This window comes from Aegilops tauschii, chromosome 1 (genome assembly GCF_002575655.3).
Source record: "Aegilops tauschii subsp. strangulata cultivar AL8/78 chromosome 1, Aet v6.0, whole genome shotgun sequence".
Lineage (NCBI taxonomy): Eukaryota > Viridiplantae > Streptophyta > Magnoliopsida > Poales > Poaceae > Aegilops > Aegilops tauschii.
The window spans coordinates 247456445-247483693 of NC_053035.3; the positions used below are offsets into that span (position 1 = coordinate 247456445).

At 44.9% G+C, this 27249-nt stretch overlaps 2 protein-coding genes across 2 annotated transcripts; both read right to left on the reverse strand.

The window, feature by feature from the left end:
• Positions 1-2827: 2827 nt before the first annotated feature.
• Positions 2828-4577, reverse strand: LOC109773698 ((+)-menthofuran synthase-like). Its single transcript, XM_020332403.4, has one exon. It carries the CDS (start codon positions 4459-4461, stop codon positions 2944-2946), a length of 1518 nt encoding a protein of 505 aa, XP_020187992.1. The 5' UTR covers positions 4462-4577; the 3' UTR covers positions 2828-2943.
• Positions 4578-5210: 633 nt separating this feature from the next.
• LOC109773673 (small GTPase LIP1) lies at positions 5211-15626 on the reverse strand. Its single transcript, XM_020332382.4, has 7 exons — positions 15168-15626; positions 7315-7406; positions 7099-7240; positions 6331-6635; positions 6076-6129; positions 5856-5980; positions 5211-5699 (listed from the first exon to the last, which is right to left on the reverse strand). Exons 1-7 carry the CDS (start codon positions 15265-15267, stop codon positions 5504-5506), a joined length of 1014 nt encoding a protein of 337 aa, XP_020187971.1. The 5' UTR covers positions 15268-15626; the 3' UTR covers positions 5211-5503.
• Between the last annotated feature and the right edge of the window lie 11623 nt (positions 15627-27249).

Sequence of the window (27249 nt, forward strand, 5' to 3'; positions counted from 1 at the left end):
TTGCCCTAGCCTCCCATGTCACATCAGGCGACTCAGGAGGCCTCCTCGCCGCCACAGGAAAGACTTCACTGTCGACGCCCCACCCACCTGCCGCCTTCGGAGGAGGCCACCAGGCCCGCATCCTCGTGTCCCACTATCCTTCATCCCTATCTTGCCAATCCACAAAAGGCGTACGAACTCAGGCCTCAGTTGTGGTTGTCCCAGCTGGCATCTCCGTGTCGAGTTGCGACAGCGAATATGCTGGACTGCCCCTCCACCTCAAGCCTAGGTTGCGGCTTCTCGGCTGCTCCATACCGGGTCATGCGATGGCTTTGGTATCCCTGCTGACATGCAATCGGTTGGATGCGGGCATGGCTGTGTTAGCTCGTTGGCCCATGGAGGAGTGGCTGCAGCGTGGTGCGTAGGTGTGGGGAATGATCGGATCTGGCCTCCTCATGTACAACAGCTACGGCGGCAAGGAGGGCACCATGGTTGTGGTCGATGGTCTTCAAAGGGTGCTTGATGGCTGAATGCAGCTCTGATCCGCTCGGGGCCTTCAGCGGCATCGCTGAGATTGTGCAGTGACGGCGGTTGTCTAGCCCGACGCATGTAGTTGCTGGGATCATGGAAAGTGGTGGCGACAACACATAACGGACTTCAATGGTGGTGCTTCTCAAGTGCCCAGTCTCGAGATCCGAGGTGAAAACCTTGGACTGGCCCGAGATGGTTATACCTGGCAATGGCAATGTCCTTGCAGCATAACCTTGTTGAAGTCATTGCTCATATATGCTCGGACTGGTTCTTCAGGATGAAAACTTAGAATCTGGCCTTTGGCTGTCGGATCCGGCGACGGCAACATTTGAGCATTGCTTCCTTCCTAAAAGCATTGTTGTTGAAGAATATCCTTGTGCGTGTGCTGTCATGAAATGGTTGGTGCGGATATGGTCATTGTTTTAGTTTGTTAGGTTTTTTTCTTGCTTAGGCATAGCTTTGATCTTATATGAGTTTGCTATTTACCGATGGGTTTTGTGTGTGTTGGTGTTGATTGTGTATATCCTAATTATGCAAAGGTCGGGTGTGTATCCATTGTGTTTGTATCCATTTGATGCTTCATCTTGAGTCCATAAAATCCATCTTTTATCGAAAAAGCACACCCTCGTGATGATGCACTTGAGTCGTGTCTTTAAATGTGCCTAACAAAATTGCAAAGTTCTGGGAAACAAAGCACGAGAATGCAAAAATCGTGAATAGTTTACAAAAGGTGTTCATGAATGAACCTAACATTTCACGATCAAACATCGACTAACATAATCATGTTACTTGATGCGTTGTAGAATCTGAAAGGACTCACTGTTGAAAAATTAGTCATAATTACTCCATGCTTCCTAATTTTTAAGACCTCACAATCAATCAAGGTCTCCGGTTTAAATTGGGTCGTCTGATTTTGACCGGATCAACAATTTTACAATGAGCACTCTCACTCATCCTTTTAATTCACTATGCTTCCTAACTTTAAAGATCTCCCATTTGATTGAGGAATAAAATTTTGGATTAGGTTCACATTTTTACCGGGTTAATGATTTTCCAAACCAATTGGCGACAATTGGTCTATAAGAACATATCAATCTCGTGCATCCTCTCACCACCAAGAAAGAAAAGCAACAACATGTGATATTGTAGCACCAATATAGTACATGCAATCACCGACGTAGAAAATTTCGCCACATAAATATGGATTGGTTAGCACTTAACATGGAATCACACAGCGAAAGGCTCATCAAACACCACATTATAAATAGAGAGAAAACACACTCCATCATCTCCCTCACTAATCAAACCAAATATTCCCTCAATTCCAAAATATAAGGTGTTTGAAAAGTCAAATTCCTTTTACTTTGATCAAGTTTAGAGCCAAAAATATCAACACCCACAATACTAAATATATATAATATGAAATTATTTCATGATGAATCTAATGACGCCGATTTGATAGTGTGAATATTGATATATTTCTCTACATATTTGATCAAACTTAAAGAGGTTTCATTTTTTAGAAAACCTAATACACCTGATATGTTGCAATAGAGGAAGCAATTTTTTTATGAAAACCCAACAACACCAACGACACAGCAAAGCGCACCCACCCCTTCTAGTTGGTGTTGACACTTGAAAAGAGAGTGTTTTCTCTCGGGATGTGTGATGATTACGAAGTGTTACTTGTTCGAGATGTGTGATGATTACAGAGTGTTATTTGTTTGTTGAGATCAAGTCAGAAAATAAATAAACGAATGTCCAAATTTAAAATTCTAGCTAGATTGGTAGCGTGCATTTTTAATTCAAGAATGGTAGTAGTTCAGTAATTGTATTGATTTTGAACACATCGCTTCACACATTTGCATCACATCGAATTATTTTCCTACCAAGTTATGCTTTAGATTACGAGATGTAGTTGAAACAAAGCTTTGAACTCGATTTGCACTTCATCCTTTAGCGAGAAAAACCGGCCAAGGATTCAATCCAGCCACATGTTCCGCTACGAATTATTTTTCTACTGTGGCCAATTGTGCTTTCATAAAAATTGTGCTTCCCTAAGATTGCCCAACACACTGCAGGCTTGCTTCTTTGCAATACCACCGTATAGCTTCATATCATGTCTGACTTTTTTTTTTTGAGAATGTTATTTCAATTTGCCATTAGTGGTGCTATAAACGCGTACACACAGAGTGCCAAAAAAAAGATACTGATAGGCCATGTCCCAGTTTGAAGTTACTGCTCAACAAATACGGGTAAGGAAATTAACAAGTGAACAATACATGAAAATAACTTCTTAAATTTGTCAACACGCATCTCAAATAACATTGGGAATCTTGGTACTACATTACTAGACTTGGTCGATAATGATCATCCGAGCTCTGAGCTAGCTCGTACTACTTAGAAGAAGAAGCATGTAGAGACGCTTTTCTCTCATTCGACACCACGGCCTGACCACGGTTTAGCAACCAGAAGCAGAGGCGTCTTCAGGCGCACGGAGAGCCCGTGCAGCTCGGTCATGTCCACGGGCGGCTTCCTCCCGCCGGCTAGCTCCCAGTCGAAGTGGTACACCAGGCTCGCTAGGGCCAGCTCATTGGACGGCATGGCGAACCTGACCCCGGGGCAACCTCTCCTCCCGGCGCCGAAGGGCAAGAACGCGAAGTCTTGCCCCACCTCATGGGTGTACTCCAAGAACCTCTCGGGCACGAACTCCTCGGCGCGGTCGCCCCACGTCGCCGGATCACGGCCGATGGCCCAGGCGTGGATCAGCACCCGCGTGCCTGCCGGGACGTGGTAGCCGAGCAGCTGGGTGTCCTCGACCGTCTCCCGGGGCAGGAGCAGCGGCGTGGGAGGGTGGAGCCGGAGGGTCTCCTTGACGACGGCCTTCAGGTAGCGCAGATCCGGCAGATGGTCCTCGGTGACGTGGCCGGCGTCGCCAACGGCCGTGCGGACCTCGTCCTGGAGCTTGCGCATTTCTTGCGGGTGGTTGATGAGCTCCGCCATGGCCCATTCCAGCAACGTGAACGTTGAATCCGTGGCGGCGGCAAGCATGTCCAGGATGATGGCCTTGATGCCGTTCGTGTCGAGCTCCTTGGCGGCTAAGAGCACGTCCACGAAGTCACGCTGGTCGCCGTCCCCGGCGCCACGCCTTTGGCGATGGTCCGTGATGACCCGCTCGAGCAGTCCATCCATCTCCTCGAACGCGCGCCTCGCCTTCCGCTCCAGTCCCGTCACGACGTCGACCCACCGCAGCCATGGCACCTTCTCCCCCATGGGGACCGTGCCGAGAAGCTCCTCGATCTCGGCGAACACCTTCCTCAGCCTCGCTCCCCCCTCCTCGCCGTCGATCCCGTAGTCCGCGTCGCCAAACGTGGCGCGAGAGATGGCGGTGAATGAGTAGACGATGAGGTTGTCGCTCAGGTTCACAACGGTGCCGGCGCGGCGGACCCGGTCGACGAGGGCGGCGACCTCCTGCCCCCGGACGCGTCTGAAGGACAGGAGGCGGTGCGGGTTAAGCATGTGGGTCACGCAGACGCGGCGGGCCTGGCGCCAGTGCTCGCCGTACGGCGCGAAGCCGATGCCGCCGGTGCCGTAGTAGAACCGGTCGACCATGAAGAGCTTGGGGCGGCTGGCGAAGGCCAGGTCGCGGGTCTTCATGGCCTCCTCCGCGGCGGCCGCGGAGCACGCCACGACGGTGGGCACGCGCCCGAGGCGTAGGTACATGACCGGGCCGTAAGACGCGGCCAGTGACCGGAGACTCCTGTGCGGCAGGCTCCCGAGTAGACGAAGGTGGCCGAAGACTGGCAGGCTGGGCGGCGACGGAGGCAACGTTCTCCGGGCAGCAACCTTGCTGCGCGTCTTGGAGACGAGGAGGGTGAAGAGGAGGAAGGCGAGGGTGGTGAGGACGAAGGGCGAGTTGAACAGCATGACAATAAGTGAGACGGTCGTCATGTCTCAAAACGTGCGAACTCTCGAACGACAAACTTTTTGTGGAGATCGATTTTTCTCCTTGCTACTATGATACAAGTTGTAGGCACCACACCTGCAGCTCATGTACGCGGAGGAACAGAGCCCGACTTAATTAACCCCTGCGTTTCTTTTCTTTAAAATGGAGCATTACGGCATGGCTAAAGAGCATGGTATCGGTGAACTCCACCCGTGCCAAACCCAGTTAAAGCATGTGAGCTGGTTCATCGCGCACGTTTTGTTTTTAATACCGTGTGCACTGTAATGAACAGCACACTTGTTGTTGTTGTTTTTAATAATTTAATTCCTATAATTGAAAATTCTTCAGAATTTGTATTGGAAAATAGGCAATCACATGTTCCATATCCATCATGCCTACCAATTTACGTAGGTTCAACCACCATTACATAACTCAAATCACGGTAGCATATGATCAAGCATTACAGGAACACCAAATTAAAACAAGAACCATGGTAGCACTAAAGAGGCGAAAGATATGGTCGTTGGTGTAGCCGAAGTTGAATGCCCGTATTGTGTGCTCCTCCATGCCAAAGGCGTGCATAACTTTTGTACAACCTCTTGTCATCTTGAGGAAGACTTCTAGTTCATTATAGCAGTCGTGTGAAATATTGGACAAGATCATGAACAAAACAATTTGACATTATACTACAACTCATTTCCTACTGTTCCAGGTGACTTTTGATCATGAATAGAACAATTTGACACTATGGTCATCTCTAAAATGTTTCTACTGATTTTATACATGTTCATTGTCTCCAATCCCAATACGATCACAGTTCAACAAATATTGGACAAGATACAAAACAAATGCTAACTACCAATCCCATAATGATAGACAAAAATAAACAAAAAGAGGCATATCCGACGACATGCTACGCACGTGTTGCCAGTAAGACAGTAGTTGAACTTCTCAAGAATACAGAAAGTCAGATTCAAATAGTTCCCCGGCAGTATGTGCTTTTCCCACGGCGCAAGCTGTATATCGTGGTGATTATGAGCCCATGTATCATAAATTGATGTCTAGCCGGCTTGTCCTACTACTGTTTTTGTCAGGAATTGCCGATGACGAGAATCTGTGGTATCTGTAGTTCTCCGCAGAAGAGGACATTGGCTGTTGCGGAGAGGGAGTGAGCGGTAGAGTTACGTTCTGCTGAGCAGATAGTGGGGCGACACCGTTGTATTTGTACCTCTGCCCGCCATAGCTGCAAAAAGGAGGGAAATAAAATGTGTCTACAAGATGGCCTGACCAATAGCTAGTCAAATGGAATTCTGATGGACAACTACAAAGATAATATCAATTCACCGAGTGCACTAGCCTGCTCTTAGTAACACATAAAAAAATAAGACAAAGAGCTCACCTTTTCCTTTTGAACAACTCTTCGTCATTCGTGGTTTCTACAGGAAGAATGGTATCCCCTCTGGGAGTGAGAGACCATGGGCTAGGGGCAGGAAGTTCATTCGAGAAATACCTCCTCCTTATCAACTGAAAGATAAATCTTAACAACATTAGTAAATATTATTATGTAGCAAGAATTCTTATTTGCTACTCAAATGAATAAATTATTCTGTTGCACAAACCATGCGGAAGAACTTAACCACAGCTTCTTTATCATATCTTGCCTCTTTTGCAGCCTGCATCCAAAAGGTCAACATATCATTTGCAAAGGCACTAACAACGTCAACCCCAACCAGTACATAAATAATGAGAGCAGAGCAGAACATTTTAATTCAGAGTCATACTGCTAAAGTCCACTGCATTACAGTAAAGTTCTTTTTTCATGGAAATGTAAAGACATCGCGTGAAATATGTGAATATGAGCACATTAGAATTACCGTGAGCAGACCAGAATTGCCAGGGAAGCTATCCACAAGTGGAAGTTCTTCACTCGATGGAAGTAGGCCTTGCTTGTCAACCCATTGACGAGCAACATCAATAAGATTTCCACTGCTAACTCTTCTACCATCTCTTGGAGCAATGTCTACTTTGTTAGCAATCACTAGGTAAGGAACTGGAAGACCTCCTGGACCACCAGACCCAAGAGGAGCTGAAAAGGTCCCAGACTCAGCAACCTCAACTGCCCACTTGCTCAAATTTGTCTTTGTCTTCCTCTGAGATAGGTCATAAACAAATATGACACCTGATGAATAATTATGGAGAAGTGAATACAGGATCTGTATTATCTGGTCTACTAACACGAATTTGTAATACCTAGTTGCTATGGAAAACTTGAAACTCATATCTGAAATCACTCGGTCACAATAGAAAGAATGCATTGATTCTATCAAATTGAGAATCAGGAAAAGTCATACTAAAAGAAGTTGATATCTACACTTTGTGGTGATAAGATAGTTAAATAGGAACACCAGAGAATGAATTGCTGAAGTCACAGAATCTCAGAAAGCTCAGCAGTTGTGAGTTAAACAGCTAGTAGCAAATATGCAAGTTTGTCACTTCTATTTTATACGAGAAAATGTGTTGTTAATACTGGTTGAGAAGCAAATAATATCAGAAATGTATACTATGCCATATAAGATGACTGAACCAGATTAGTAGGGAAGCAAAGGCCAGAGTATTATATTGGTATAAAGAGAATGGTGTACCATTAATTTGTGAATAAAAAAGTGAACGGCAATCTCTGTAGCGATCGTGCCCTGAAACATCCCAAAGCTCAACAAAGAAGTTCCTTTCAGCATCACCGACAATGCTATTAGATGAACTCCCTGGGCTTCCGTAAGTAATATGCTGAAACGATTGAGTAAACAATTCTATCAGAATATACTGCTGAAATGACGGAGTGAGCACACTGCATTACATACTTTTACATCAACTGTACATCCAATTGTTTGGGTCGGTCGAGCAATCGCAGAACCTTGAAGAATGAGACGTGCCAATGAAGATTTCCCCACACCTGGAAAAAGAAAGAAGGAAAATTCATCATGTCCTATTAAACTAATCAGTAACAAGTTAAACTTCTACAAACAGTACTTGAGCATCTCTACAAGTTGATCACAATGGTGTGCGCTAAGGAGTATTAGTATTGGTCTAGGTTTCTGTATGTGGTCATATTGGTCTAGATTTCCTTGTACCCCAAGTCTCCTGTACCATATATTCTCCCCATGGGCTATGGTAATACAACCAAGTTGCTCCTCTAGCATGGTATCAAGAGCCAAGGTTTAGAGTTTTCTCCAGACACCGCAACTCGTCCACCTCTCACTATCGGTTTCTTCAAATCAGTCTTGGACGATCAACATATTTTCGGTCTCATTTCGATTAATTTTCCTCTGGATCCATCTCATCCTCCAACCATCAGCAATGCCCTAGCCAGATCAGGCCGCTGCTGGGCTGCCTCCTCTGCCTAGACCGGAGCTCCCCCTCCAATATTGAATCGAATTCGGCCTCTCACGCCCGTCCGTCTGCTTCCCTGGCTGCTGGATCAGCCCCATTGCCATGCGCATGTCACCTTGTGCAAACGCCCAACCGGACGCATCCGGCCCCGACCGAAGCCCATCCGCCCGCTGCTCCGGTTGGATTGGGCCGCCGAACCGTAAAGATCCAACACCTCGTCCACGCGTGTCTGTTCTCCATCGACCACTGTATCAATTATTCAGACTACGGTATCATATATTCAGACTGGGGTGTCGATTATTCAATTACCGCTTCTCTAGATCTAACGGTCATCGTCTCTCCGCGGTCTACGTTCGTTCGATGGTCCGGATTGGTTCTGGTTTGATTACCGTTGTACCAGTGTAGTGTTGTGGCATCTTAAAAGTCCAGTTGCCTCCTAAGCTTACTCTAGAAGTATCCAGGGTGTGTATGCGTCCTACTAGAAGAGTCTGTTTGTGGGTAGAGTCCAGTTGTCTCTTAGATGGACCCAACTTAGGCGAGTATCAAGCGTGTGTGGAATTACTGTTTAGAGAACAGTAACATATCTAAAGGGTCTATATAAGGATGTATCCCCCTGTAAGGAGGGCAAGCAATGAAATATCTAGTCCCTGCCTGTGCTTCTCTTCTAATACCTAATTCCCCATCCTTTCTCCACTACCCCTCTACTGTATCACGGTGACGACCCTTGCGCCAGCGAGTGCCCCGCCATACAACCTCCATAGCGAACGTCAGCTGCAACATCTGGTATTAGAGCTAGCCACCATGGCTGACGATGCGCCTGAAAAGACCAATCCCAATGAAGATGTGTTGGCAGCAATTGCCGCGCTGAGCAATAAATTCAACAAGGAGTTTGCACCTCTGGATTCGCGATTCAAGTCACTAGAGCAGATCCCAGGGGTGCAGGGAGGAGGCGGTGGCATCTTGCAGCGCCCTCCATCCTTGCCTTTTCTGAGAAGCAGCATAGTACCTGATCTGGCTGCCAACCTGGTGACAACCACGACATCCACGCCCTCAATTCTAACACAACAGCAACTGCCCTGGTCCCAAGCATCATCTCACAGGACACCGGGCCTGCAGACGATCCCTCCACTCAGACTAGCCACAATGGGTATTAACATAGACTAGTAACATGCACATGTTACTAGTCTATGTTACCTCTATAGTGGGGAGTAACATATGTGTGGTAACATGCAACACTTCATTTATTAGGCTATAGACTCATTTTGCTTTGATATGTGTGATGTTACTCATACTACTAGTAACTAGCTATGTTACCACTTTCCTCCATTTCTTCATTTATTGCTTGCCACATCATCTATTTTATCTAGATATGTGTGATGTTACTACCTATGTTACTCCCACTGTGGGTAGTCTCACAGCCAGGATTTCAGTTTCCTCACTCAATGCCATCCAGGCCCTCAAATTTGCTGTTCTGCAGGGTCCACAAAATTGCAGATACCACGGATGTGCATCGATACCACAAACTTGAATTTCGCACATTCAATGGAAACAATGACCAGATGGTCTGGTTGAATCGGTGTGACAATTTCAGCTGCGCATTCCATCCCTAATCTGATGTGCGGGACTGAGGTTGTCAACTGAATCGTCTCCATGTATCTCCATTGCCTAACATGCTATGTTTTTAAGGCGGTAAGGCGAGGCAAGGCGCTGGGGGGGCGCCTCACCGCCTAAGCGGTAAGGCATAAGGCAAGGCGGACGCCTTAGAGAGTTCTGAGCAGTAGAATGAAGTAGAATTTGGTAGGCAACTAGGCATACACACTACACATCTTGCACTTCCTGCTGGTTGTAGAGCCCATATAGCATCCATCCTCTTTGCACTTTCTCTTCTCCCCAATAGTAATCATGCATTATTCTAACCATCCAGGCATCCAGTAACCACTATAAGAGAGGCAGTGAGCAACCAGCAAAGCAGCTAGCACAAAGCAGTGAGCAACTAGCAAAGCAGGAAGCAATGAACAACTGAAAAGCAGCAAGCCATGAACAACTGAACATGGAAGAAACGGATCAGAGGAGGGTGGGGGAGAAGGGGGAGGGAGAGGAGTAGAGGATGGGGGACGTATATCTTGGCAGTTGGCTCCTTGCTGTTGCCTGTTGCTGGTTGCTGTTGTACTGAAGAGGAGGATGAGCTACTGGAGAGGAGGAGGGGGGGGAGGAGGAGCTGCTGGAGAGGATCTGCTGCAGAGGAGGGAGCAGATCTGCTGGAGGAGAGGAGCTAGAGAAGGAGGAGGAGGTGCGTGTGGATTGGGGGCTGTTTCTCTCTCTCTCTCTCTCTCTCTCTCTCTCTCTCTCTCTCCTCCCTCTTACCTGTTGGCGCCAACAGCATCTTTGTTTCCCGCCTAAAACTGCTTCCCTGTCTGGCTGGCAAGCTCAAGGCGTCCAATATGGACCAAGGCGCCAACCTGGACGCCTTAGCAGCGCTTCAGACGCCTTAAAGCTTAAGGCGGACGCCTTACTCAGGCACCTAAGGCAAGCTGGACGCCTTGAGCTTGTAGGGCGCCCTGACGCCTAAGCGTCGCCTAGGCGACGCCTTACGGACGCCTTAAAAACAATGCTAACATGTGATCATCCTGGTGAGTGGATTGAGTGGTTTCAATGGGCAGAATATTGCTATAACACTAGCTTCCAGCGTTCTATCAAAACCAGTCCTTTTCATGTGGTTTATGGCAGGACGCCTCCGTCGTTGGTGTCATATGAGCCAGGCTCGGCACGTGTGGAGGCGGTTGAGCGCTTCCACATTGAGCGGGATGAGTTCCTAAAGGAAATTCGTGACAGGCTTCTCCAAGCTACAAAAGAACATGACACTTAGCACCGTGGCCTTGAATTTGCAGTAGGAGACTGGGTTTGGCTCAGACTGCACAACCGCCAGGCAGCATCTCTAGCAGTCAAAGCACATGCTAAGTTAGCACCAAAATATTATGGGCTTTATCAAGTCTTGGAGAGGATTGGTGCAGTAGCTTATCGACTACATCTACCTACTGGTGCACGTATCCATGCATGCTGCACTATTGAAGAAATTTCATGGAGATCCACCCGCATCTGACCCAGACCTTCCATTGATCGAACATTGGCGTGTCATTCCAGTACCAGCAAAGGTGGAGCAAGCATGCCACAAGTGGGAAGTTCTAGTGCAATGGCATGGTTTGCCAACAACAGAGAGCACCTAGGAGCCGCTGGGTAAGTTCAAGAAACTCTATCTGGATTTAACTTCATGAACAGCTACTGGGGCCGTGCTTATAAAAGAAAGAACATGGGACCAGCTAACATGCAGGAATAGTCAGCTCTATCCAATATGCAGCTTGAGGAAAAGCTGCTTCCATGAGAAGGGGGGTAATGTTGTGGCATTTTAAGAGTCCAATTGTCTCCTAAGCTTAGTCTAGAAGTACCAGGGTGTGTATGAGTCCTAGTATAAAAGTTTGTTTGTGGGTGGAGTCCAGTTGTCTCTTAGCTGGACCCAGCTTAGTCCATTTTCTTTTGCAGGTATCCCCATTCTGAGTCTGTTCCAAACAACTACGTCGTCCTTCTCCCATTCTCTTCATATAGAGTTGAAGATTACCTGGTGCCCGAGTCTCTTAAGAGTAGGAGCAGGTCCGTTGTAGGCATGAGGGAACACGGCGCTGGGTAGGAGGACCGGGTCGACAACTTGGATGGGCCAGGTGCCATGGAGTACCTGATGGGCGTGTTGACCTCCAAGGTGTACGATGTGGCCATCGAGACCCGCTGGAGTGCACCCACAAGCTCTCCGAGCGCCTGGAGGTCAACCTCCATATCAAGCATGAGGACCAAGTAATTAATCACCAACCTCGCAGCATCCCTTTCTGAAGATGTAGCTTCATGCTTCCGTTCGCTGATGCTTCAAGAAATTTTTTAATTTCCAATTGCTTCCTCCGATAAAACTTCCACAAGGGTGGGCTTTGAGGAGGTTTACCTTGATTATGATGTTTAGATTGCTCACTCACCCTGGTGTTTGCATGTTCTTGTCGTACTATCCCGATGATAGTCCAGGGTAGCCACGGATAAATAGTCAGAAACCCTGAATACGTGTATCCTGTAACACTAGCTATTTCTAGCTACAATACTACAAAAAAGTAGATGGTGCCGTGATTCAATTTCAAAACGGTGCACACATTCAGGGTTTTCTTCATTCCTTTTTTCAAAAGTTGTCCCTTGATTCCAAGCGGGGATGTCATTTTTACAAGCTTTAGCATGCTAAGCATGACTATGGATTTATATAGTTATGGGATAACCTTCTTATCCGCGAGTTCTTCGGCCAAAGACTCCTGATATCACTTGTTGGGCCCTTGATTACGAAGTACCAGTACCAAAGGCAGACTCGAATGCATTAGGTTGGGAAGCGGCCTAGAAGGTGCTTAAAGATAGGTGACAGTTGTGAAAACCAAGTTTAGTCGACTTGTCGGCAGCAACTGACCTTTCTTTCAAGGTAGGAATGAAAGCTGGCATGCAGATAAGGAAATCTCTTTTGGGGGGTGGCAGCCGTGAGCATGTCGCCGTGTGGGGAGGCAGCCACGCCGCAGCCACTCACCTCAGATACTCCCTCCTGCAGTGGGGAATGGTGTCGTTGATGCGGAGGACTCCATGTCGGGTGCTGCGGCGAGGACGGTCAACAGAATACGGAGACATGCCAATGAGGAGGCGTGGAGGACGGCGCCCACGACTACATCACCAATAGACTCAGAGGGGGTGTTGCACGTCTCATACAGTGGAAAAGCACGCTAGAAGCCACCAAGGAAGACCATCGAACAATCCCTAACCCTCCATCGAGCCACCGCCACAGCGACGAGACCAACGCCAGTAGTCGCCGCCACCAGCGAGTTGTACAAGGTGCGCCCTGGTGTTTCTCAGGATCTTCCCTGCCTCTTGAAGAAGCCTCGTGGCATTCCGGCGGCGGTTTTTGGCCAAGTGAAAGGGCATCCGCCCCGAATGAGGTTTTTGGTGTTAATGGCAATAGAGATTAGATGACTACCTATGTTCCGCACATGTGTCCAATTTACACATCAATGGAAATGAAACATATGGTTGGTTGGCGACCCCCCAAGCACGCCAAAATTATATACCAACGATTTCTCATTTTTGAGTCATCGGTACGTCGTACTATTAAGAGGGGATTCGCCATGAATCTTGTGTGGGAATCACTAAACAAATCAAAGCCAAATACACCCACATCCTATGAGAGAAAGAGCGCCTAATCATCCCCTGTTTTGCTGTTGTTTGTTCTGTCTGAACCAAATCGGAGTATCCGACCTTTGTCGGACTGTCTGACATGGGGTCCGACTTTGTCTAGGGCTCTGGATAAAGTCAAAGGCTGGGTCGGACATTGGGTCAAACATTTTGATAAGTTACTGTCCTACTTTGGTCAGACTGTCCGACTTTTCTGGACAGCAAGCATAACGAACAGATTTTTGGTGGACCTATATAAGGCACCCTTCTGCTCCAAAGGAGGATGACAACTCCATTATTCTTTCCTCCAATGATCCAAAAGCTTAAACCTTCAATTCCTCTCTTTCTCTCTAGCCACTCGATCTACTCCATATTTTAGAGAGAGCAAGAGGATCACCCCTACAAATCCATCCAATCAAAACTCGAGTTTGTTGATTCCCCACATGATCCTAGCTAATCTTGCTACTCTTAGGTTTGTGGGGAACCCTAGACGGTTGGTATTTCCGGGAGCTTCTGATTCGTTGTGCCTCGGACTCGTTTGTGAGGGTTTGGAGCTCGCCCCTAGTGAGAGGGAACTTGGGCATTTGTTGACAAAGGTTCTCAGAGACATAAGGTGAGGTATTCGTTGCCGTGGGAGCATTCGTTGTTCCCCGCCTCTCCAGCAGAGATTAGCACACCCCCAAGTGTTGTGAACTTTGGATTACTCATTGTCTCCATCACTTTCGGCTGTTTCTTAACCTAGCTTTACTAGTTATTACTTGCTTGTTTGACTCCTTGTGTAGCTTCCTAGCTTGTTGTAATGCATCGTGTAGGGTGTATCACCTAGTTGCATATCTAGAGAACTTACATTTCTGCACACTAGGCTCTAAACGCAACTAAGAAAAATAATTTAATTTGGTAGTTGCCTACCCCCCCCCCCCCCCCCTTCTCTCCCCAATCGACATTTCAGGCATCTTTGATCCTTCACCGAGGCTAGCAGCCAAGAACGCTTCTTGATTTTGGGGGCAGGTGGATTTTTGGACATGGCAGTCAGCGGACTTGCTCCGGTCTGGCTCCACTAGGCTGGATGCCGTGATTGGTGCAGGAGCTAGAGACGAACCCTTGTTTCAACTCTGGCTGGGGCTCTGCGCTCATCCACACCAGCACCATTGAGATGCAACGCAACACCATGGACAGTTGCCACGCCGTCTATGACGTGGACTTGCTCCAATCAGGCTCCATCGCGTTAGACATCGTGGAGGCCGTGGTTAAGGAGTTGGAGACAGACCCTTGTTTCAAATCCTGCCAGGGCCTCGCGCTCACCTGCAAAGGCACTATCGAGATGGAGGCCAACATTATGGACAGTTGTGGGCTTGTGGCCGCCACCACAATGCCGTCTTCAGGTCTCCACCGTCAAGAACCGCGTCTTGCTCACTCTGTGTGCTATGGTTGTGGTTGCCACTTTCAAATGTTTCATTGACCTTATACATATTACTTAATAATCAGTTTGATTCATTTAGTTGCATTCTCACCTTGTTCATGTCAGCTGGTGTCTGCTCCATAGCGAAGCACGGGTGTTGTGCTAGTAAATCCTAAAACTAAAAAGGAGCTGTCGTTTGTCCATCCATTCAATATATATAACTCAAGGCAGAAGAAACCCACACCACATTTAGAATCGGAACACCAGGGTTATGAACAACATCTATTAAGGCAACTGCTAAATAGCCCGTAAAAATAAATCATGTTCAGTTGGTTGATGAATATAATATAGACAGATTTTGAAACCAGTTTCGCCCGTCGTACCAAAGTTAAAGTTTTGCTAAAGCACATCTAAGTCATATATCCTTGATTTTACGCAGAGATTCGTGCGGGTATTTTATTTTTTTTCTTTTCATTTCCTTTTTATGTTTGATTGAATCACTTAGATGTGCAATAACTCTAGATGTGCAATAACTCTAGATGTGCCCTGCTAGAATTAATGATGACATTCTCGTGCTAACGTGTAACTAGTTGAACGCCGTGGCTCTCAATCCGTACCATAAGGCCTCCTAGAGCGTCCGAACGTGTCCCATCTTAGGTAAGATACGAGTTCTTAAATCGGAAGACTGACCTGAATCGCCGACGACGAGGACGCGCACCTGGCCGTAGGGCATCCCGCCGTTGAGGTCCCGCCCGCTCCCGCTCGCGCCGCCGTCCCTCCAGAACCTCATCTCCCCCGCCAATCAATCGAGCAGCGGCAGCTGCTGCAGCAGACAGAAGGCTAGATCCGCGGATCCGGAGGAGGCTGTAGCCGCATCGATCGGGAATGAAGGAAGGAATGATCCGAGTTCCGAAAGCACGAGGAGGGGATTCAGATCTTCGATGGAGGCGAGTTCTCTAATCCGCTCGTGGGATCAGTGTCGGCGACGGCTGCCTCTCCTCCTCCCTTGCTGTCGTGGCTTCCTTTCGCTCGCTCTGCTGCCGGTGCTCTGTCGCGATGGCCGATGGGGCAACTCGCACATGGACTCCGGTGCGGTTGCAACCGCACCGGGTATGGCTGGTCCACGGCCGTTGGATCAAACGAGAAGGCTTGGACTGAATGTTTGGCAAACTATATATACAGGTGAAACTTTCAAAACTTGTTACTAGGTTTATTGTCCCTTTGTACCATAAATTTTTTTTTACGAGGACCTTCGTACCATAGATTTAACTGACGTTAATGCATGTCATCAAAAATTATATTGTTGGATTCGTATTTGAACATAGCTTTTGATAAATATTTTTTTTTCTATGTATAATTATATTTTATTATATATTAGTTAAACTCATGGTCAAAATATGCCCCTAAATACGAGGACTAACAAATCAGGACGGAAATAGTGCAAATTAAGACCATAGTTGCATATTTTTTCTCAGAAAAATTGTACATACGCGCGCACACACTCTCATACCTGCATGTACAGTCCATCCATATGAGCACCTTCGATAAATTGAACTTAGATATTTTAAGGCTGATGAAGTCGTCGTGTGTCCACCATAGCACGGAAAAAAATAATTGAAAAACTAAAATAAATTCATGAAAATGTGAGCACTGAGCAGGTTCCACTCTGCACTAAACAATGGGCAAAGCATGTTTGCTTGCCACAAAATCTAGTATAAAGAAAATTACATGAACAACCAGCAATTCATCGCCCAACTTCAAAGTACTATGAGTAGTCGATGATCGGCTGGATCAAACAAGAATGGTTTGGCCTAAATATTTGAGAATTATAGCGGTCAATCTTTCAAAATGTTAACGATGAATATCATTGTTGTTGTTGCGTTTTTTAGTCAAATACAAACACATTACTCCTCCTTTAAAATATGTTACTCCTCCTTTAAAATATGTTGAGAGACCCACCTCCTCAACGATCCCGAGTTGTTCTACTTCTGAGGCCTCTGATCTGATAAATATACCAAGCAAGGTGTGATCCTTAATCCAGTATGTGGATTCTTTCTTTCTAGCTCACAAAACCTCCCCCAAGCTTGAGGTAAAGCCTCATGCTTGGTTTTAGAAAAAAAATATTAATGTCTCTAAGTACAACAATGACATTTGTGTAATGGCATATTTTTTTTTTCATTAAAGCAAAAAAGACAATCTTGATAACTTGTTATACTTCCGAGTGGCAATTTACTGAGCCATCTTCTAGCATATCCTCCAAGTGAGAAAGAGAACAACCTAAATAAAGTGTGAAAGGCTAGTGCCTTAAAAAAGTTTAACAAGATCTCACCTTTATGGATATGATCAAAAACATTTTCATCCCACAATCCTTGAAAGCTAAGAGATTAATAATTATTAATAACGTCAGGTTCCATGGGAAAATCACAAGCATCACCTTTAACATAAAATGCGATAAGCACAACATTCATCATTGGGTAGAAAATGTCGCTTAAAGCTCTTTTTCAGAAAATATTATCGAAACATTTGGATCTTTATCAGGGTCACATTCTCTGATAACTCTAGGAAACTTCACTTCAACCTCAGTATGTATGATAGGAGTAGGTGCAATTCCACGGAGCTACAGTTTTCAGGATCTCAGCTCTTTAAAATCACAGAGTTGGTAAGATTTACAAAAGAATTCCCATCGCCAAGTGGAAAACGGTTCGAGCGGTTGCGCCCGACTCGCTCACTTCTGCCTCTCCTCGTGAATCGGGAGCGCAGCTGCTTGCCGAACAGTTTTTTCTAGCGCTATTTTTTACAAGGAGCGGCATTTAGGGTGGAGGAGCGGGAGTTGAGGATTCAAAAGAGCAGGACCATTTTCGAACAGGCTCTTAGTCACATCCAAATGCTACCTACAAATTTTGACACAAAAAGGTTAAGCATTTTGCGCTATGTAAAAAAACAAATTGAAGATCAAATGTCACCCCAATTTTGTTTTTTCACCTACAAAACAGTGCTGCTATGTTTTGCATGAAATTTCTCAAGCATGATTGCTACGCTAACACGAACATCTACAAAAAATTCAGAATTTTTTGATTTTTTTTACATTTTTTTAAATTTACTGTTCACCCGGGAGCATATGCACCCGGGAGCCAAAACGCCACTCCCGATGACAATCAAGCAATTCTCCCAAAGGAGGAGATTCAATAGTAGTAACATGAGCAGTAGCAACAATATCAATAGTTTCATCATGAATATCATTAATAACATGTGATATCTCAGAGTGCGGTTCATTGGTGTGTAGAAGTGATGGTGGTGTCACAAGTCGATTAAAAATATTATGTGAATCATAAGCAGTTTAGTACTCCGAGCAGTACCTCTTTTTGTAGTGGATGGGACAATTGTTGGCGTGGGTTCTCAATTCAACCACATCTGAAACAAAATACTTATAAGCTTTAGAAGTTGGGTTCTCACTTCAACCACATCTGAAACAAAATACTTGCTTGCGGAAATTATTAGTAGCAAATGTATGGTGCATATGGTAGCAAAGTAACACACCAACAGAAAAAAAAACTCAGCGGTGGCCAGGCTGTAGTATTGAACGTAGGCATGGAATGGATGTTGGGATGTTGCATGGATGATTTTAAAAATGTAATAACATAATTAACAAGGATACATCCACTAGCTCATGTTCTCGAATTATTGTAGGCATGTATTCGTAAGTTGAGAGACATGTATATTTTAAGAACTTGCCTCTCATCTACAGTTAACCCCCTTCCTTTGGGTCCTTAAAGGAACTATGGGTTATTAAGGTGACCTTGCGCATCAACCGAAACTATGCATCAACACTATGAATACATGTTATCCTCAAATTATAGCTATCCCCATCAATATCCCGGTCCCTCACACTTGAGGTCTCAGATCATGTGCATATGACTTGCAAGTACAGCCATATAAAATACATCAAAGACACAATTGGTTCATATTCGAAATCATATTACACTGGTGCGCGTCGGTCCTAAACAAACAGTTTTTAACCCCTTTCCGCGACGGCATTTGGAACCGTCGCCAAGTGAGTGTGTGCGATAGGGTGTCCTTCCCACACGACCCAGAAATCGTAGGGGATAGGCCCTCTTGGGACCCAGGCTAGGGCCGTGTGCGATCGGGCGAGGCATCGAAACCCAATCATTTCCGTATGTATGTACATCACACACGGTAATCCGAGAAAATTATTCCCGTAGGTATGTATATCCCACACGGTGAATCCCAGAAAAACATTTTCGTTCGTATGTATATCACATACAGTCAATTCAAGGAATACATTTCCGTTCTTACGTAATCCCACACAGTCAATTCAGGAAAAACGTTTCCATTTGGATGTACATCCCATACAGTTTTATGTATACGCTCGTGTGTGAAAGGTGTAACTATCACACACGCTCTGGCTTGGTTAACTGTTTGCTTTCATTAACTACATCACACACGATTTGATGTACAAAACTGTGTGGCATTGGGCTATCTATCACAAGCGCTTTTACTGCCAGAACCGTTTGCAAAGTTCCATGACTGTTTGTTCTCTTTTTATTTTTGCCTATAATTTATTATTCTAATTGGAAATTTTGAAATATGAAACGTGCAATTCAAATTCTCAGCACAATGGTTCAACAACGAATCCATAAATAAAATTGTAAGTACAATATGTTCAGTAATTACAGGATTAGGCAGCAATTAACTATGATGAACCACAGTATTTAAAGGCAGTAAAGATGAAGAGACAAGTGTAAATCATTTTGACTGCCGACGGTGTTGAAGAAGCGGAATGCCCATAATATGCCTTCCTGCATGCCATAGGCACGAACCACTTTTGTCCAATCCCTTGTGACGATCGCCCGCACATCCTTCACCGCCTTCAGGAAGACTTCTAGAGCATTATCATGGTAGCATGAATTATATACTTTAACCTTAGTTGCCTCCACTCTGGTCATGTAGTTTGCAAGGTAATCATCAGTAAATAGCTTCGGAAACCACTGAAAAGAGAAAAATATCAGATATTGAGGTCTAAAAGAGTAACTTGTCGTGGGCAGGGGGAAAGGCAACACATTACTTACCATCCTAAAGTTCACTGTTGTCTTCGACAAAGTGTAAATAAAAAGCTTAATTCCAATCACCCGTTTCTTTCGCCTAACAATTTTTCTTAGTTTTCTCACTTGACGCTTATTCATGAATATCTCATTGCCCCATACGCAAAAGGGATCGAAGCGTGGATCAGTACCGCTCATATATGTACCTACAAGCAACCAGTAAATGTTAGAAGCTAAACTGAGATTGCACAAATGATGTAAAATACAACTACCTATGTTCCTAAGTACAAGTATTTTTTTAAGATTTCAATATGAACTACATACGGATGTATATAGAATTATAGATATAGTTTAGATTAGAATCTAGATTCACTCATTTTGCTCCTTATGTAGTCTATATTGCAATCTCTAAAAATACTTATATTTAATAATAGATGGTGTATAAGACATGGGATGCAGCTAACCTGGACGACAAACAATAGCATCGCCCATTGTAGCCCTATGTAAGTACATGGAAAGCCAATGTTAACTACAACAGGGTTAACATCCACCAAAAATAGCAAATGGTAATAAAACGGCAGCATCTGTATTGATATCTTCATTTTGAAAGAGTAGCACGGTAGCAAAGGGACAGATTAAAAAATGAATACAACTGTTAATTGCAACAGGCTTAACAACATCCTAATTCATGTTTCGTAAGTTTGTAGCCATTGAAATACAACTCTTTAAAAATGGATGGCCATTGAAACCGGTACTGATAAAAATGCAATTGGCATAGTTAAACATCATAGGGCAGGTGCTGCCATAGCAGATAATGGCCCAGTTGTCTATAAAAAGGTAAGGAAAATAGCTCAAACGTGTTAGGCATGTTTGCTACAACATGCTTAATACATCGATAGTACAAAACATAGCCATTAATTGCAACCGGTATTGGTAAGATTGAACTGGTGAGTACATACTTGGTAAGTCCTGAGAGGTAGTTGCTGGGGCACTTCATCTTGGTCAGAGCCCGCCCAAAATCAGCGGCGACGGAGGCGAGCTGTTCCTCCAGGTCGAAGCATGGATCAGTGCCACTGACATGTGTACCTACATGCAACCAGTAAATGGTAAAAGTTAAACTGCAATTGCCCAAATGATGTGAAATACTGTAAGACATGGGATGCAGCTAACCTCGACGGCAAACAACAACATCGGTCGTTATGACTCTGCGTAAGTACATGGACAAGCATGTTAAGTACAACAAGGTTAGCATCCACCAAAAATAGCAAATGGGGCAGCATCTCTAGTATATCTTCATTGCGGAGAGTAGCATGGTAGCAAATGGACAGATTAAAAAGTGTATACAACTGTTAATTGCAACAGGCTTAACAACATCCTAAGTCATGTTTTGTAAGTTTGTAGCCATTGAAATACAACTGTTTAAAAATGGATTCAACTGTTAATTGCAACAGGCTTAATAGACATTGAAACCGGTACTGATAAAAATATAATTGACATAGTTAAACATCACAAGGCAAGTGCTGCCAGAGCAGAGAATGGCCCAGATGTCTATAAAAAAGGTAGGGAAAGTAGCAAAAACGTGTTAGGCATGTTTACTAGAACATGCTTAATACATCGCCCGTACAGAACATAGCCATTAATTGCAACTGGTATTGGTAAGATTGAACTGGTGAGTACATACTTGGTAAGTCCTGAGAGGTAGTTGTTGGGGCACTTCATCTTGGCCAGAGCTCGCCCAAAGTCAGCGACGACGGAGGCGAGTTGTTCCTCCAGGTCGAAGCGTGGATCAGTGCCACTGACATGTGTACCTACAGGCAACCAGTAAATGGTAGAAGTTAAACTACAATTGCACAAATTATGTGAAATACTGTAAGACATGGGATGCAGCTCACCTCGACGGCGAACAAAAGCATCGGCCGTTATGACCCTGCGTAAGTACATGGACAGGCATGTTAAGTACAACAGGGTTAGCATCCATTGAAAATAGCAAATGGGCAGCATCTCTAGTGATATCCTGAGTCATGTATTGAAAGTTTGTTGTTGGTATTGGTGAAATTGAGCTGGACGGTAATATTTGAACATCACACAATGTGCAGTACTGAAATAAACAAGGCACGAACATGCTTAATACATCAACCGTACAAATCATAGTCATTGCAAGTGGTATTGGTAAGATTTAGCTCGTCATATCTTACCTGTTAAGTCCTGGGGGTAGTCGCTGGGGGACTTCATCTGGGCCAGAGCCTGCACCATGTCGGCGGTGGCGGCAGAGGCGAGGTGTTCCTCCGGGTCAACACGCACATCGGCCATCGCGCCATGGACCGCCATCAGCTCCTGGCGGGGGGATTTGGAGGCATGAGATGTTTTGCATGCGCCATTTAAGCAATCAGGCCGGGGACGTGATAGAGATAGGTGGGTTACCTGACTGGATCCGAGCAGAACGTAGATGTGGTTGAAGCTGTGGTTGCAGCGGCGGCGGTTTGAGATGCCGGTAGGGGGAGGCGCGAGGGAGGGGGATACTGAGGGGAAGGGGATGTGGTTGGAGGAATAAATTCTGAAATCGCGCGCCTAATGAAAATTTCGGTGCGAAACTTAAAACTTGGGCGGGGGAAACACACAACGCAGACGAAGCGCGTAAAATACTCGTGTGCAAAAAAAAAGTTGGCAGATCCCGTCTCCAAAAAAATATACACGTGTACTTGATTTTTTTCGGTCAATGGTACGCCTGGTTTATTAGGAAATATCGCACAGGTAACTGACTTATGGGTCATTAACGCAAAAAAGCAGGCGGGTACGACATATAAACCGTGTGTTTTGTGATCTTCTAATGATTAACGCAAAAAAACGCACATGGGCACACATGCTAATCAACGCTCAAAGCCCTCAAAGGATGCTCTTACCGACATTGTACGTTAATACTACAAACTTAAAGTACCAGTGGTAATTTGCTCTAATACTACAAACTTAAACTACTTCTCACATGCTGCCATCAGGGCATGCTGACCAGACGTCGACGTTCTCCTTTCCGGCCTTGTAGGCGGCAGCCCACCGTGCTTCGATCTCCGCCAAGCTCTCCTCACCATGGCGTGCAACCTCTTTTTTCTTGCGACGGCGGGACTCTCTTTTCTTGACTGCTTTCTGCCTTTTCCGCTCCTTCTGTGCGGCTTTGGCCGCCTCTAGATCCACTACCCATTCGGCCATGGCAGCCTCAAAGTCCGCCCATGTAATTGTCTGGCCGCCGGCGGTGATGAACTCGGCGCGGCGAGATGCCATCGCTTCCTTACCATGTGTGCGGTCGCGGGCGGCGAGGAACACGGCGCGGCGGGATGCCATCGCTTCCTTACCAGTTACTGTGCGTCGCGGTGCCATGGACGACGCCTGGAGAGAGCTTTGGGACGGAGGGACCGGGCAGCCGTACAGTGCGGTGGTATTCAAGATCTCAACGACAAACGACAACAGAAATTTGGCTTCCCTTACAATTTTGCTCGTTTATTATCTCACACGGTTCATCTCCGTCGCTTCCGAAAACAGTGTGCGCAGTGTGTTGCGTTATGATTGGCCGGAACCCAAGCCACGCGGATCGTGCGTGTGCACCGTTGGATGCGCCGCGATCGAACGGCAATCCACGTCCCTCACATCACACCCATGCACCTGTAGCTGGATTGGATTTATATGCGCTAAATGCCTAGAAAATGCACATGATCCCCTAAATATGGTAAATGAGCCCGGAAAAATGCCAAATTTGAACACGGTGATTTGCATGGTGTATGTTCGTCGTAGAAAAAAACTCCAGGGCAAAGAACGAAGAAAATTTTGATTCCCCTTCAATCTTGGGGATTTCCCTCTCGAAAGCATGGAACTTCCTCGGTGATGGTTCGATTTATGAAGGGCGTGCATGATGACATAAGCCAAACCTTCTCAAATTTTACCAGGGCATGGTGAGGTCATACCATGGCATCATGCCAGGCGTCATGTTTTTTAACCATTTATTTCATTTTTTCTATAGTTGAAAACCCAACAAACAAACATTTATGGTTGACTATTTGCCACACATTCATCGAAATATATGTCCATTTCTTGTAAAAGGCATGAGAATTTACTAAATGACACGAGCATGGTTTTCTAGGCCGTTCTTGTGGACCCTTTCATGCATCGATTGTTTGAACTTGAATTATGCGCATTAATGCCTAGGAAATGCACATAATCCCCTAAATATGGCAAATGAACCCGGAAAAGTGCCAAATTTAAACACGGTGATTTGCAGGTTATATGTTCATTGTAGAAAAAACTCGTGGACAATGGACAAAGGAAATTTGGACCCCTTTCAATCTTGGTGATTTCCCCCTCGAAACCATAAAACTTCCTCGATGATGGTTCGATTTATGAAAGGCGCGCATCACGACATAAGGAAAAACATTCTCCAATTTTTACCAGGGCATGATGAGGCCATACCATGGCACCACGCCAGGCGTCATGTTTTCCAACCATGTGTTTCATTTTTTGTATAGTTGTTAACCGAGTAAACGACGCGTTTATGGTTGACTATTGCCACACATTTCCTTGAAATATCTGCCCATTCCTTGTAAAAGGCATGAGAATGTACTAAATAACACGAGCATGGTTTTCCAGACTATTCTTGTGCACCTTTTCATGCAATGATTGTTCAAATTTGAATTATGTCCATTAATGCCTAGAAAATGCACATAATCCCTTAAATGGTAAATGAGCCCGGGAAAATGTCAAATTTGAACACGTTGCATTTGAGGCGGTATGTTGATCGTTGGGAAAAAACTGAATGACAAACTAGGACGGAAATTTGGATTCCCCTTCAATCTTGGGGATTTTCCCTCACGAAAGCATGGAACATCCTGCGTGATGGTTCGATTTATGAAGGGCGTGCATGACGACATAAGCCAATCCTTCTCAAATTTTTACCAGGGCATGGTGAGGTTATATCATGGCACCATGCTAGGCGCCATATTTTTTAAGCATTTATTTCATTTTTTCTATAGTTGAAAACCCAACAAACAAACATTTGTGGTTGACTATTGCCACACATTTCATCGAAATATCTATCCATTATTCCTTGTAAAAGGCATGAGAATTTACTAAATGTCACGAGCATGGTTTTTGAGGCCGTTCTTGTGGACCCTTTCATGCACCGATTGTTTGAACTTGAATTATGTGCATTAATACCTAGGAAAATGCACATAATTCCCTAAATTTGGCAAATGAACCCGGAAAAGTGCCAAGTTTGAACACGTTGATTTGCAGGTTGTATGTTCATCATAGAAAAAAACTCGTGGACAAAGGACAAAGAAAATTTGGACCCCCCTTCAATCTTGGTGATTTTCCCCTCGAAACCATGAAACTTACTCGGTGATGGTTCGTTTTATGAAAGGCGTGCATGATGACATTTTTAGCAGGGCACGGTGAGGTCATACCATGGCACCACACCAGGCGTCATGTTTTTCCAAGCATGTATTTCATTTTTGTATAGTTGTTAACCCAGTAAACGACGCGTTTATGGTTGACTATTGCCACACATTTCCTTGAAATATCTGCCCATTCCTTGTAAAAGGCATGAGAATGTACTAAATAGCACGAGCATGGTTTTCCAGACCGTTCTTGTGCACCTTTTCATGCACCGATTGTTCGAATTTGAATTATGTGCATAATTAATGCCTAGAAAATGCACATAATCCCCTAAATATGGTAAATGAGTTCGAAGAAATGTCAAATTTTAACACGTTGCATTTGAGGCGGTATGTTGATCGTTGGAAAAAAACTGAATGACAAACTAGGACGGAAATTTGGATTCCCCTTCAATCTTGATGATTTCCCTTTCGAAAGCATTGAACTTCCTCGGTGAATGGTTCGATTTATGAAGGGCGTGCATGATGACATAAATCAAACCTTCTCAGCTTTTAACCAGGGCACGGTGAGGCCATACCATGGCACCATGCCAGCTGTCATGTTTTTCAAGCACATATTTCATTGTTCTATAGTTGATAACCCAGCAAATGACGCGTTTGTGGTTGACTATTGCCACGCATTCCATTGAAATCTCTGCCCATTCCTTGTAAAAGGCTTGAGAAATTACTAAATACCACGAGTATGGTTTTTCCAGACCATTATTGTGCACCCCTTCATGCACCGATTGTTTGAATTTGAATTACGTGCATTAATGCCTACAAAATGCACATAATCCCCTAAATATTGTAAATGAACCCGAAAAAGTGTCAAATTTGAACACGGCGATTAGCAGGGTTTATGTTCATCATAGAAAAAAAAACTCATGGATGAAGGACAAAGGTAATTTGGATCCCCTTTCAATCTCGGTGATTTACTATCGCACACGATTCATCTCCGTTGCCTCTGCGAACCGTGTGTGTTCACTCACACATGCGAAAGGAAAAGAAAACCCTCGCCCACTTCGTCCCCACTCACTCACCGCGGACTCCTCCGCAACTCTGCACCCTAAGCTCGACGACTGTTGGCGGCGGGCGTAGGTCGCGCTCCAAACGGCACCGGATTTCGCCTCCACCGCTTTCCGCCGCCTATCTGCACTGGCATTCTAGACTCTGGTCGACTAGGGTTTTCTGTGGGATTGGGCCGGGGATTTTTCTCATGGAGAAGGTAATCAACTTAATTAGCAAAATATTCACTCATCTCTTATCGCAGTCCGTCCGTCGCTGTTAATCAACCGGCGGAAATTGCCGTGGAATCATTTTTATTCTAGCTGATTCGTGGGTGTTCATTCATGTGTCCACAGTGCAAGCACAAATCGGGCAACTCTGGTCATGGCCAGTCGGAAACAAAGTTCTATCTCACCATTCCGGATGACTCCAGGGAGCGTTCGGTATGTTCAATCTCAACCTACCACGGTCGGCATGGCCTAAATTTGTGAACATATACCGTTTGTTGCTACATTATCTATATATTTGCATCAAATCTTTGTTACATTATCTATTTTTAATTCTATATTTTTGTACTTTGCTTTCACACACACACACACACACATATATGGATATGTTCTATCATTTACTCCCATATTTGCATCTTGCTCTGTTATTTCAATATATCTAATTTACGATCTTAATTTTCATTTCAAGCAGTATATCCCTTACTTTGCAAGAACAGGAGTAGAAGGAAATCTTGGGCTTTACTTTGCTGATGACTCCCAGGATGTCATATTGACAACGCAGCATGGATTTACAATGACGGTTAGCATAAAATTTGATAAAGATGGTCACTCCTATTTTAATGCGGACCTTTGGAGAAAAATGTCTAAGTGTTATGAACTGAAAGCTGACAATAAAATTCTAGTGTGTGCACCACAGCCTGCTCTAATTAACATGGATGTTTACTTCCCCAACGTCATCAGCCGATCAAAGTCTGATCGAGGTTAGTGTCCTTTCAACTTTCTCCTTGCTGTCATATTACTATTTAAGCAACCAATTGATCACTATTTAAGCAACCAATTGTGATATTATATTCTGACTCCGTTCCTAGGCAGTAACAAATTCTATTTACCAATTTATGCGCACTATATATTCTTCTGCCATGTTCTGAATAAATAATACCTTTCCACCTTTTAAGCAGGATATGTTGGATGCATAGTGAACGATCCGTATGTTACTAAGCGTACCAAATTTCATTGGAAGGACTTGAAGCATGTCATAAACTTTGTTGATAATCTGACAGAGATA

Coding starts and splice junctions, on each gene's coding strand:
- LOC109773698 (XM_020332403.4), bottom strand. CDS start 4,461: ATGACGACCGTCTCACTTATTGTCATGCTGTTCAACTCGCCCTTCGTC.
- LOC109773673 (XM_020332382.4), bottom strand. CDS start 15,267: ATGAGGTTCTGGAGGGACGGCGGCGCGAGCGGGAGCGGGCGGGACCTC. Junction 7,407..15,167: donor CCTCGTCGTCGGCGATTCAG/GTCAGTCTTCCG, acceptor TTCTTTTTCCAG/GTGTGGGGAAATCTTCATTG. Junction 7,241..7,314: donor GATGTACAGTTGATGTAAAA/GTATGTAATGCA, acceptor CAATCGTTTCAG/CATATTACTTACGGAAGCCC.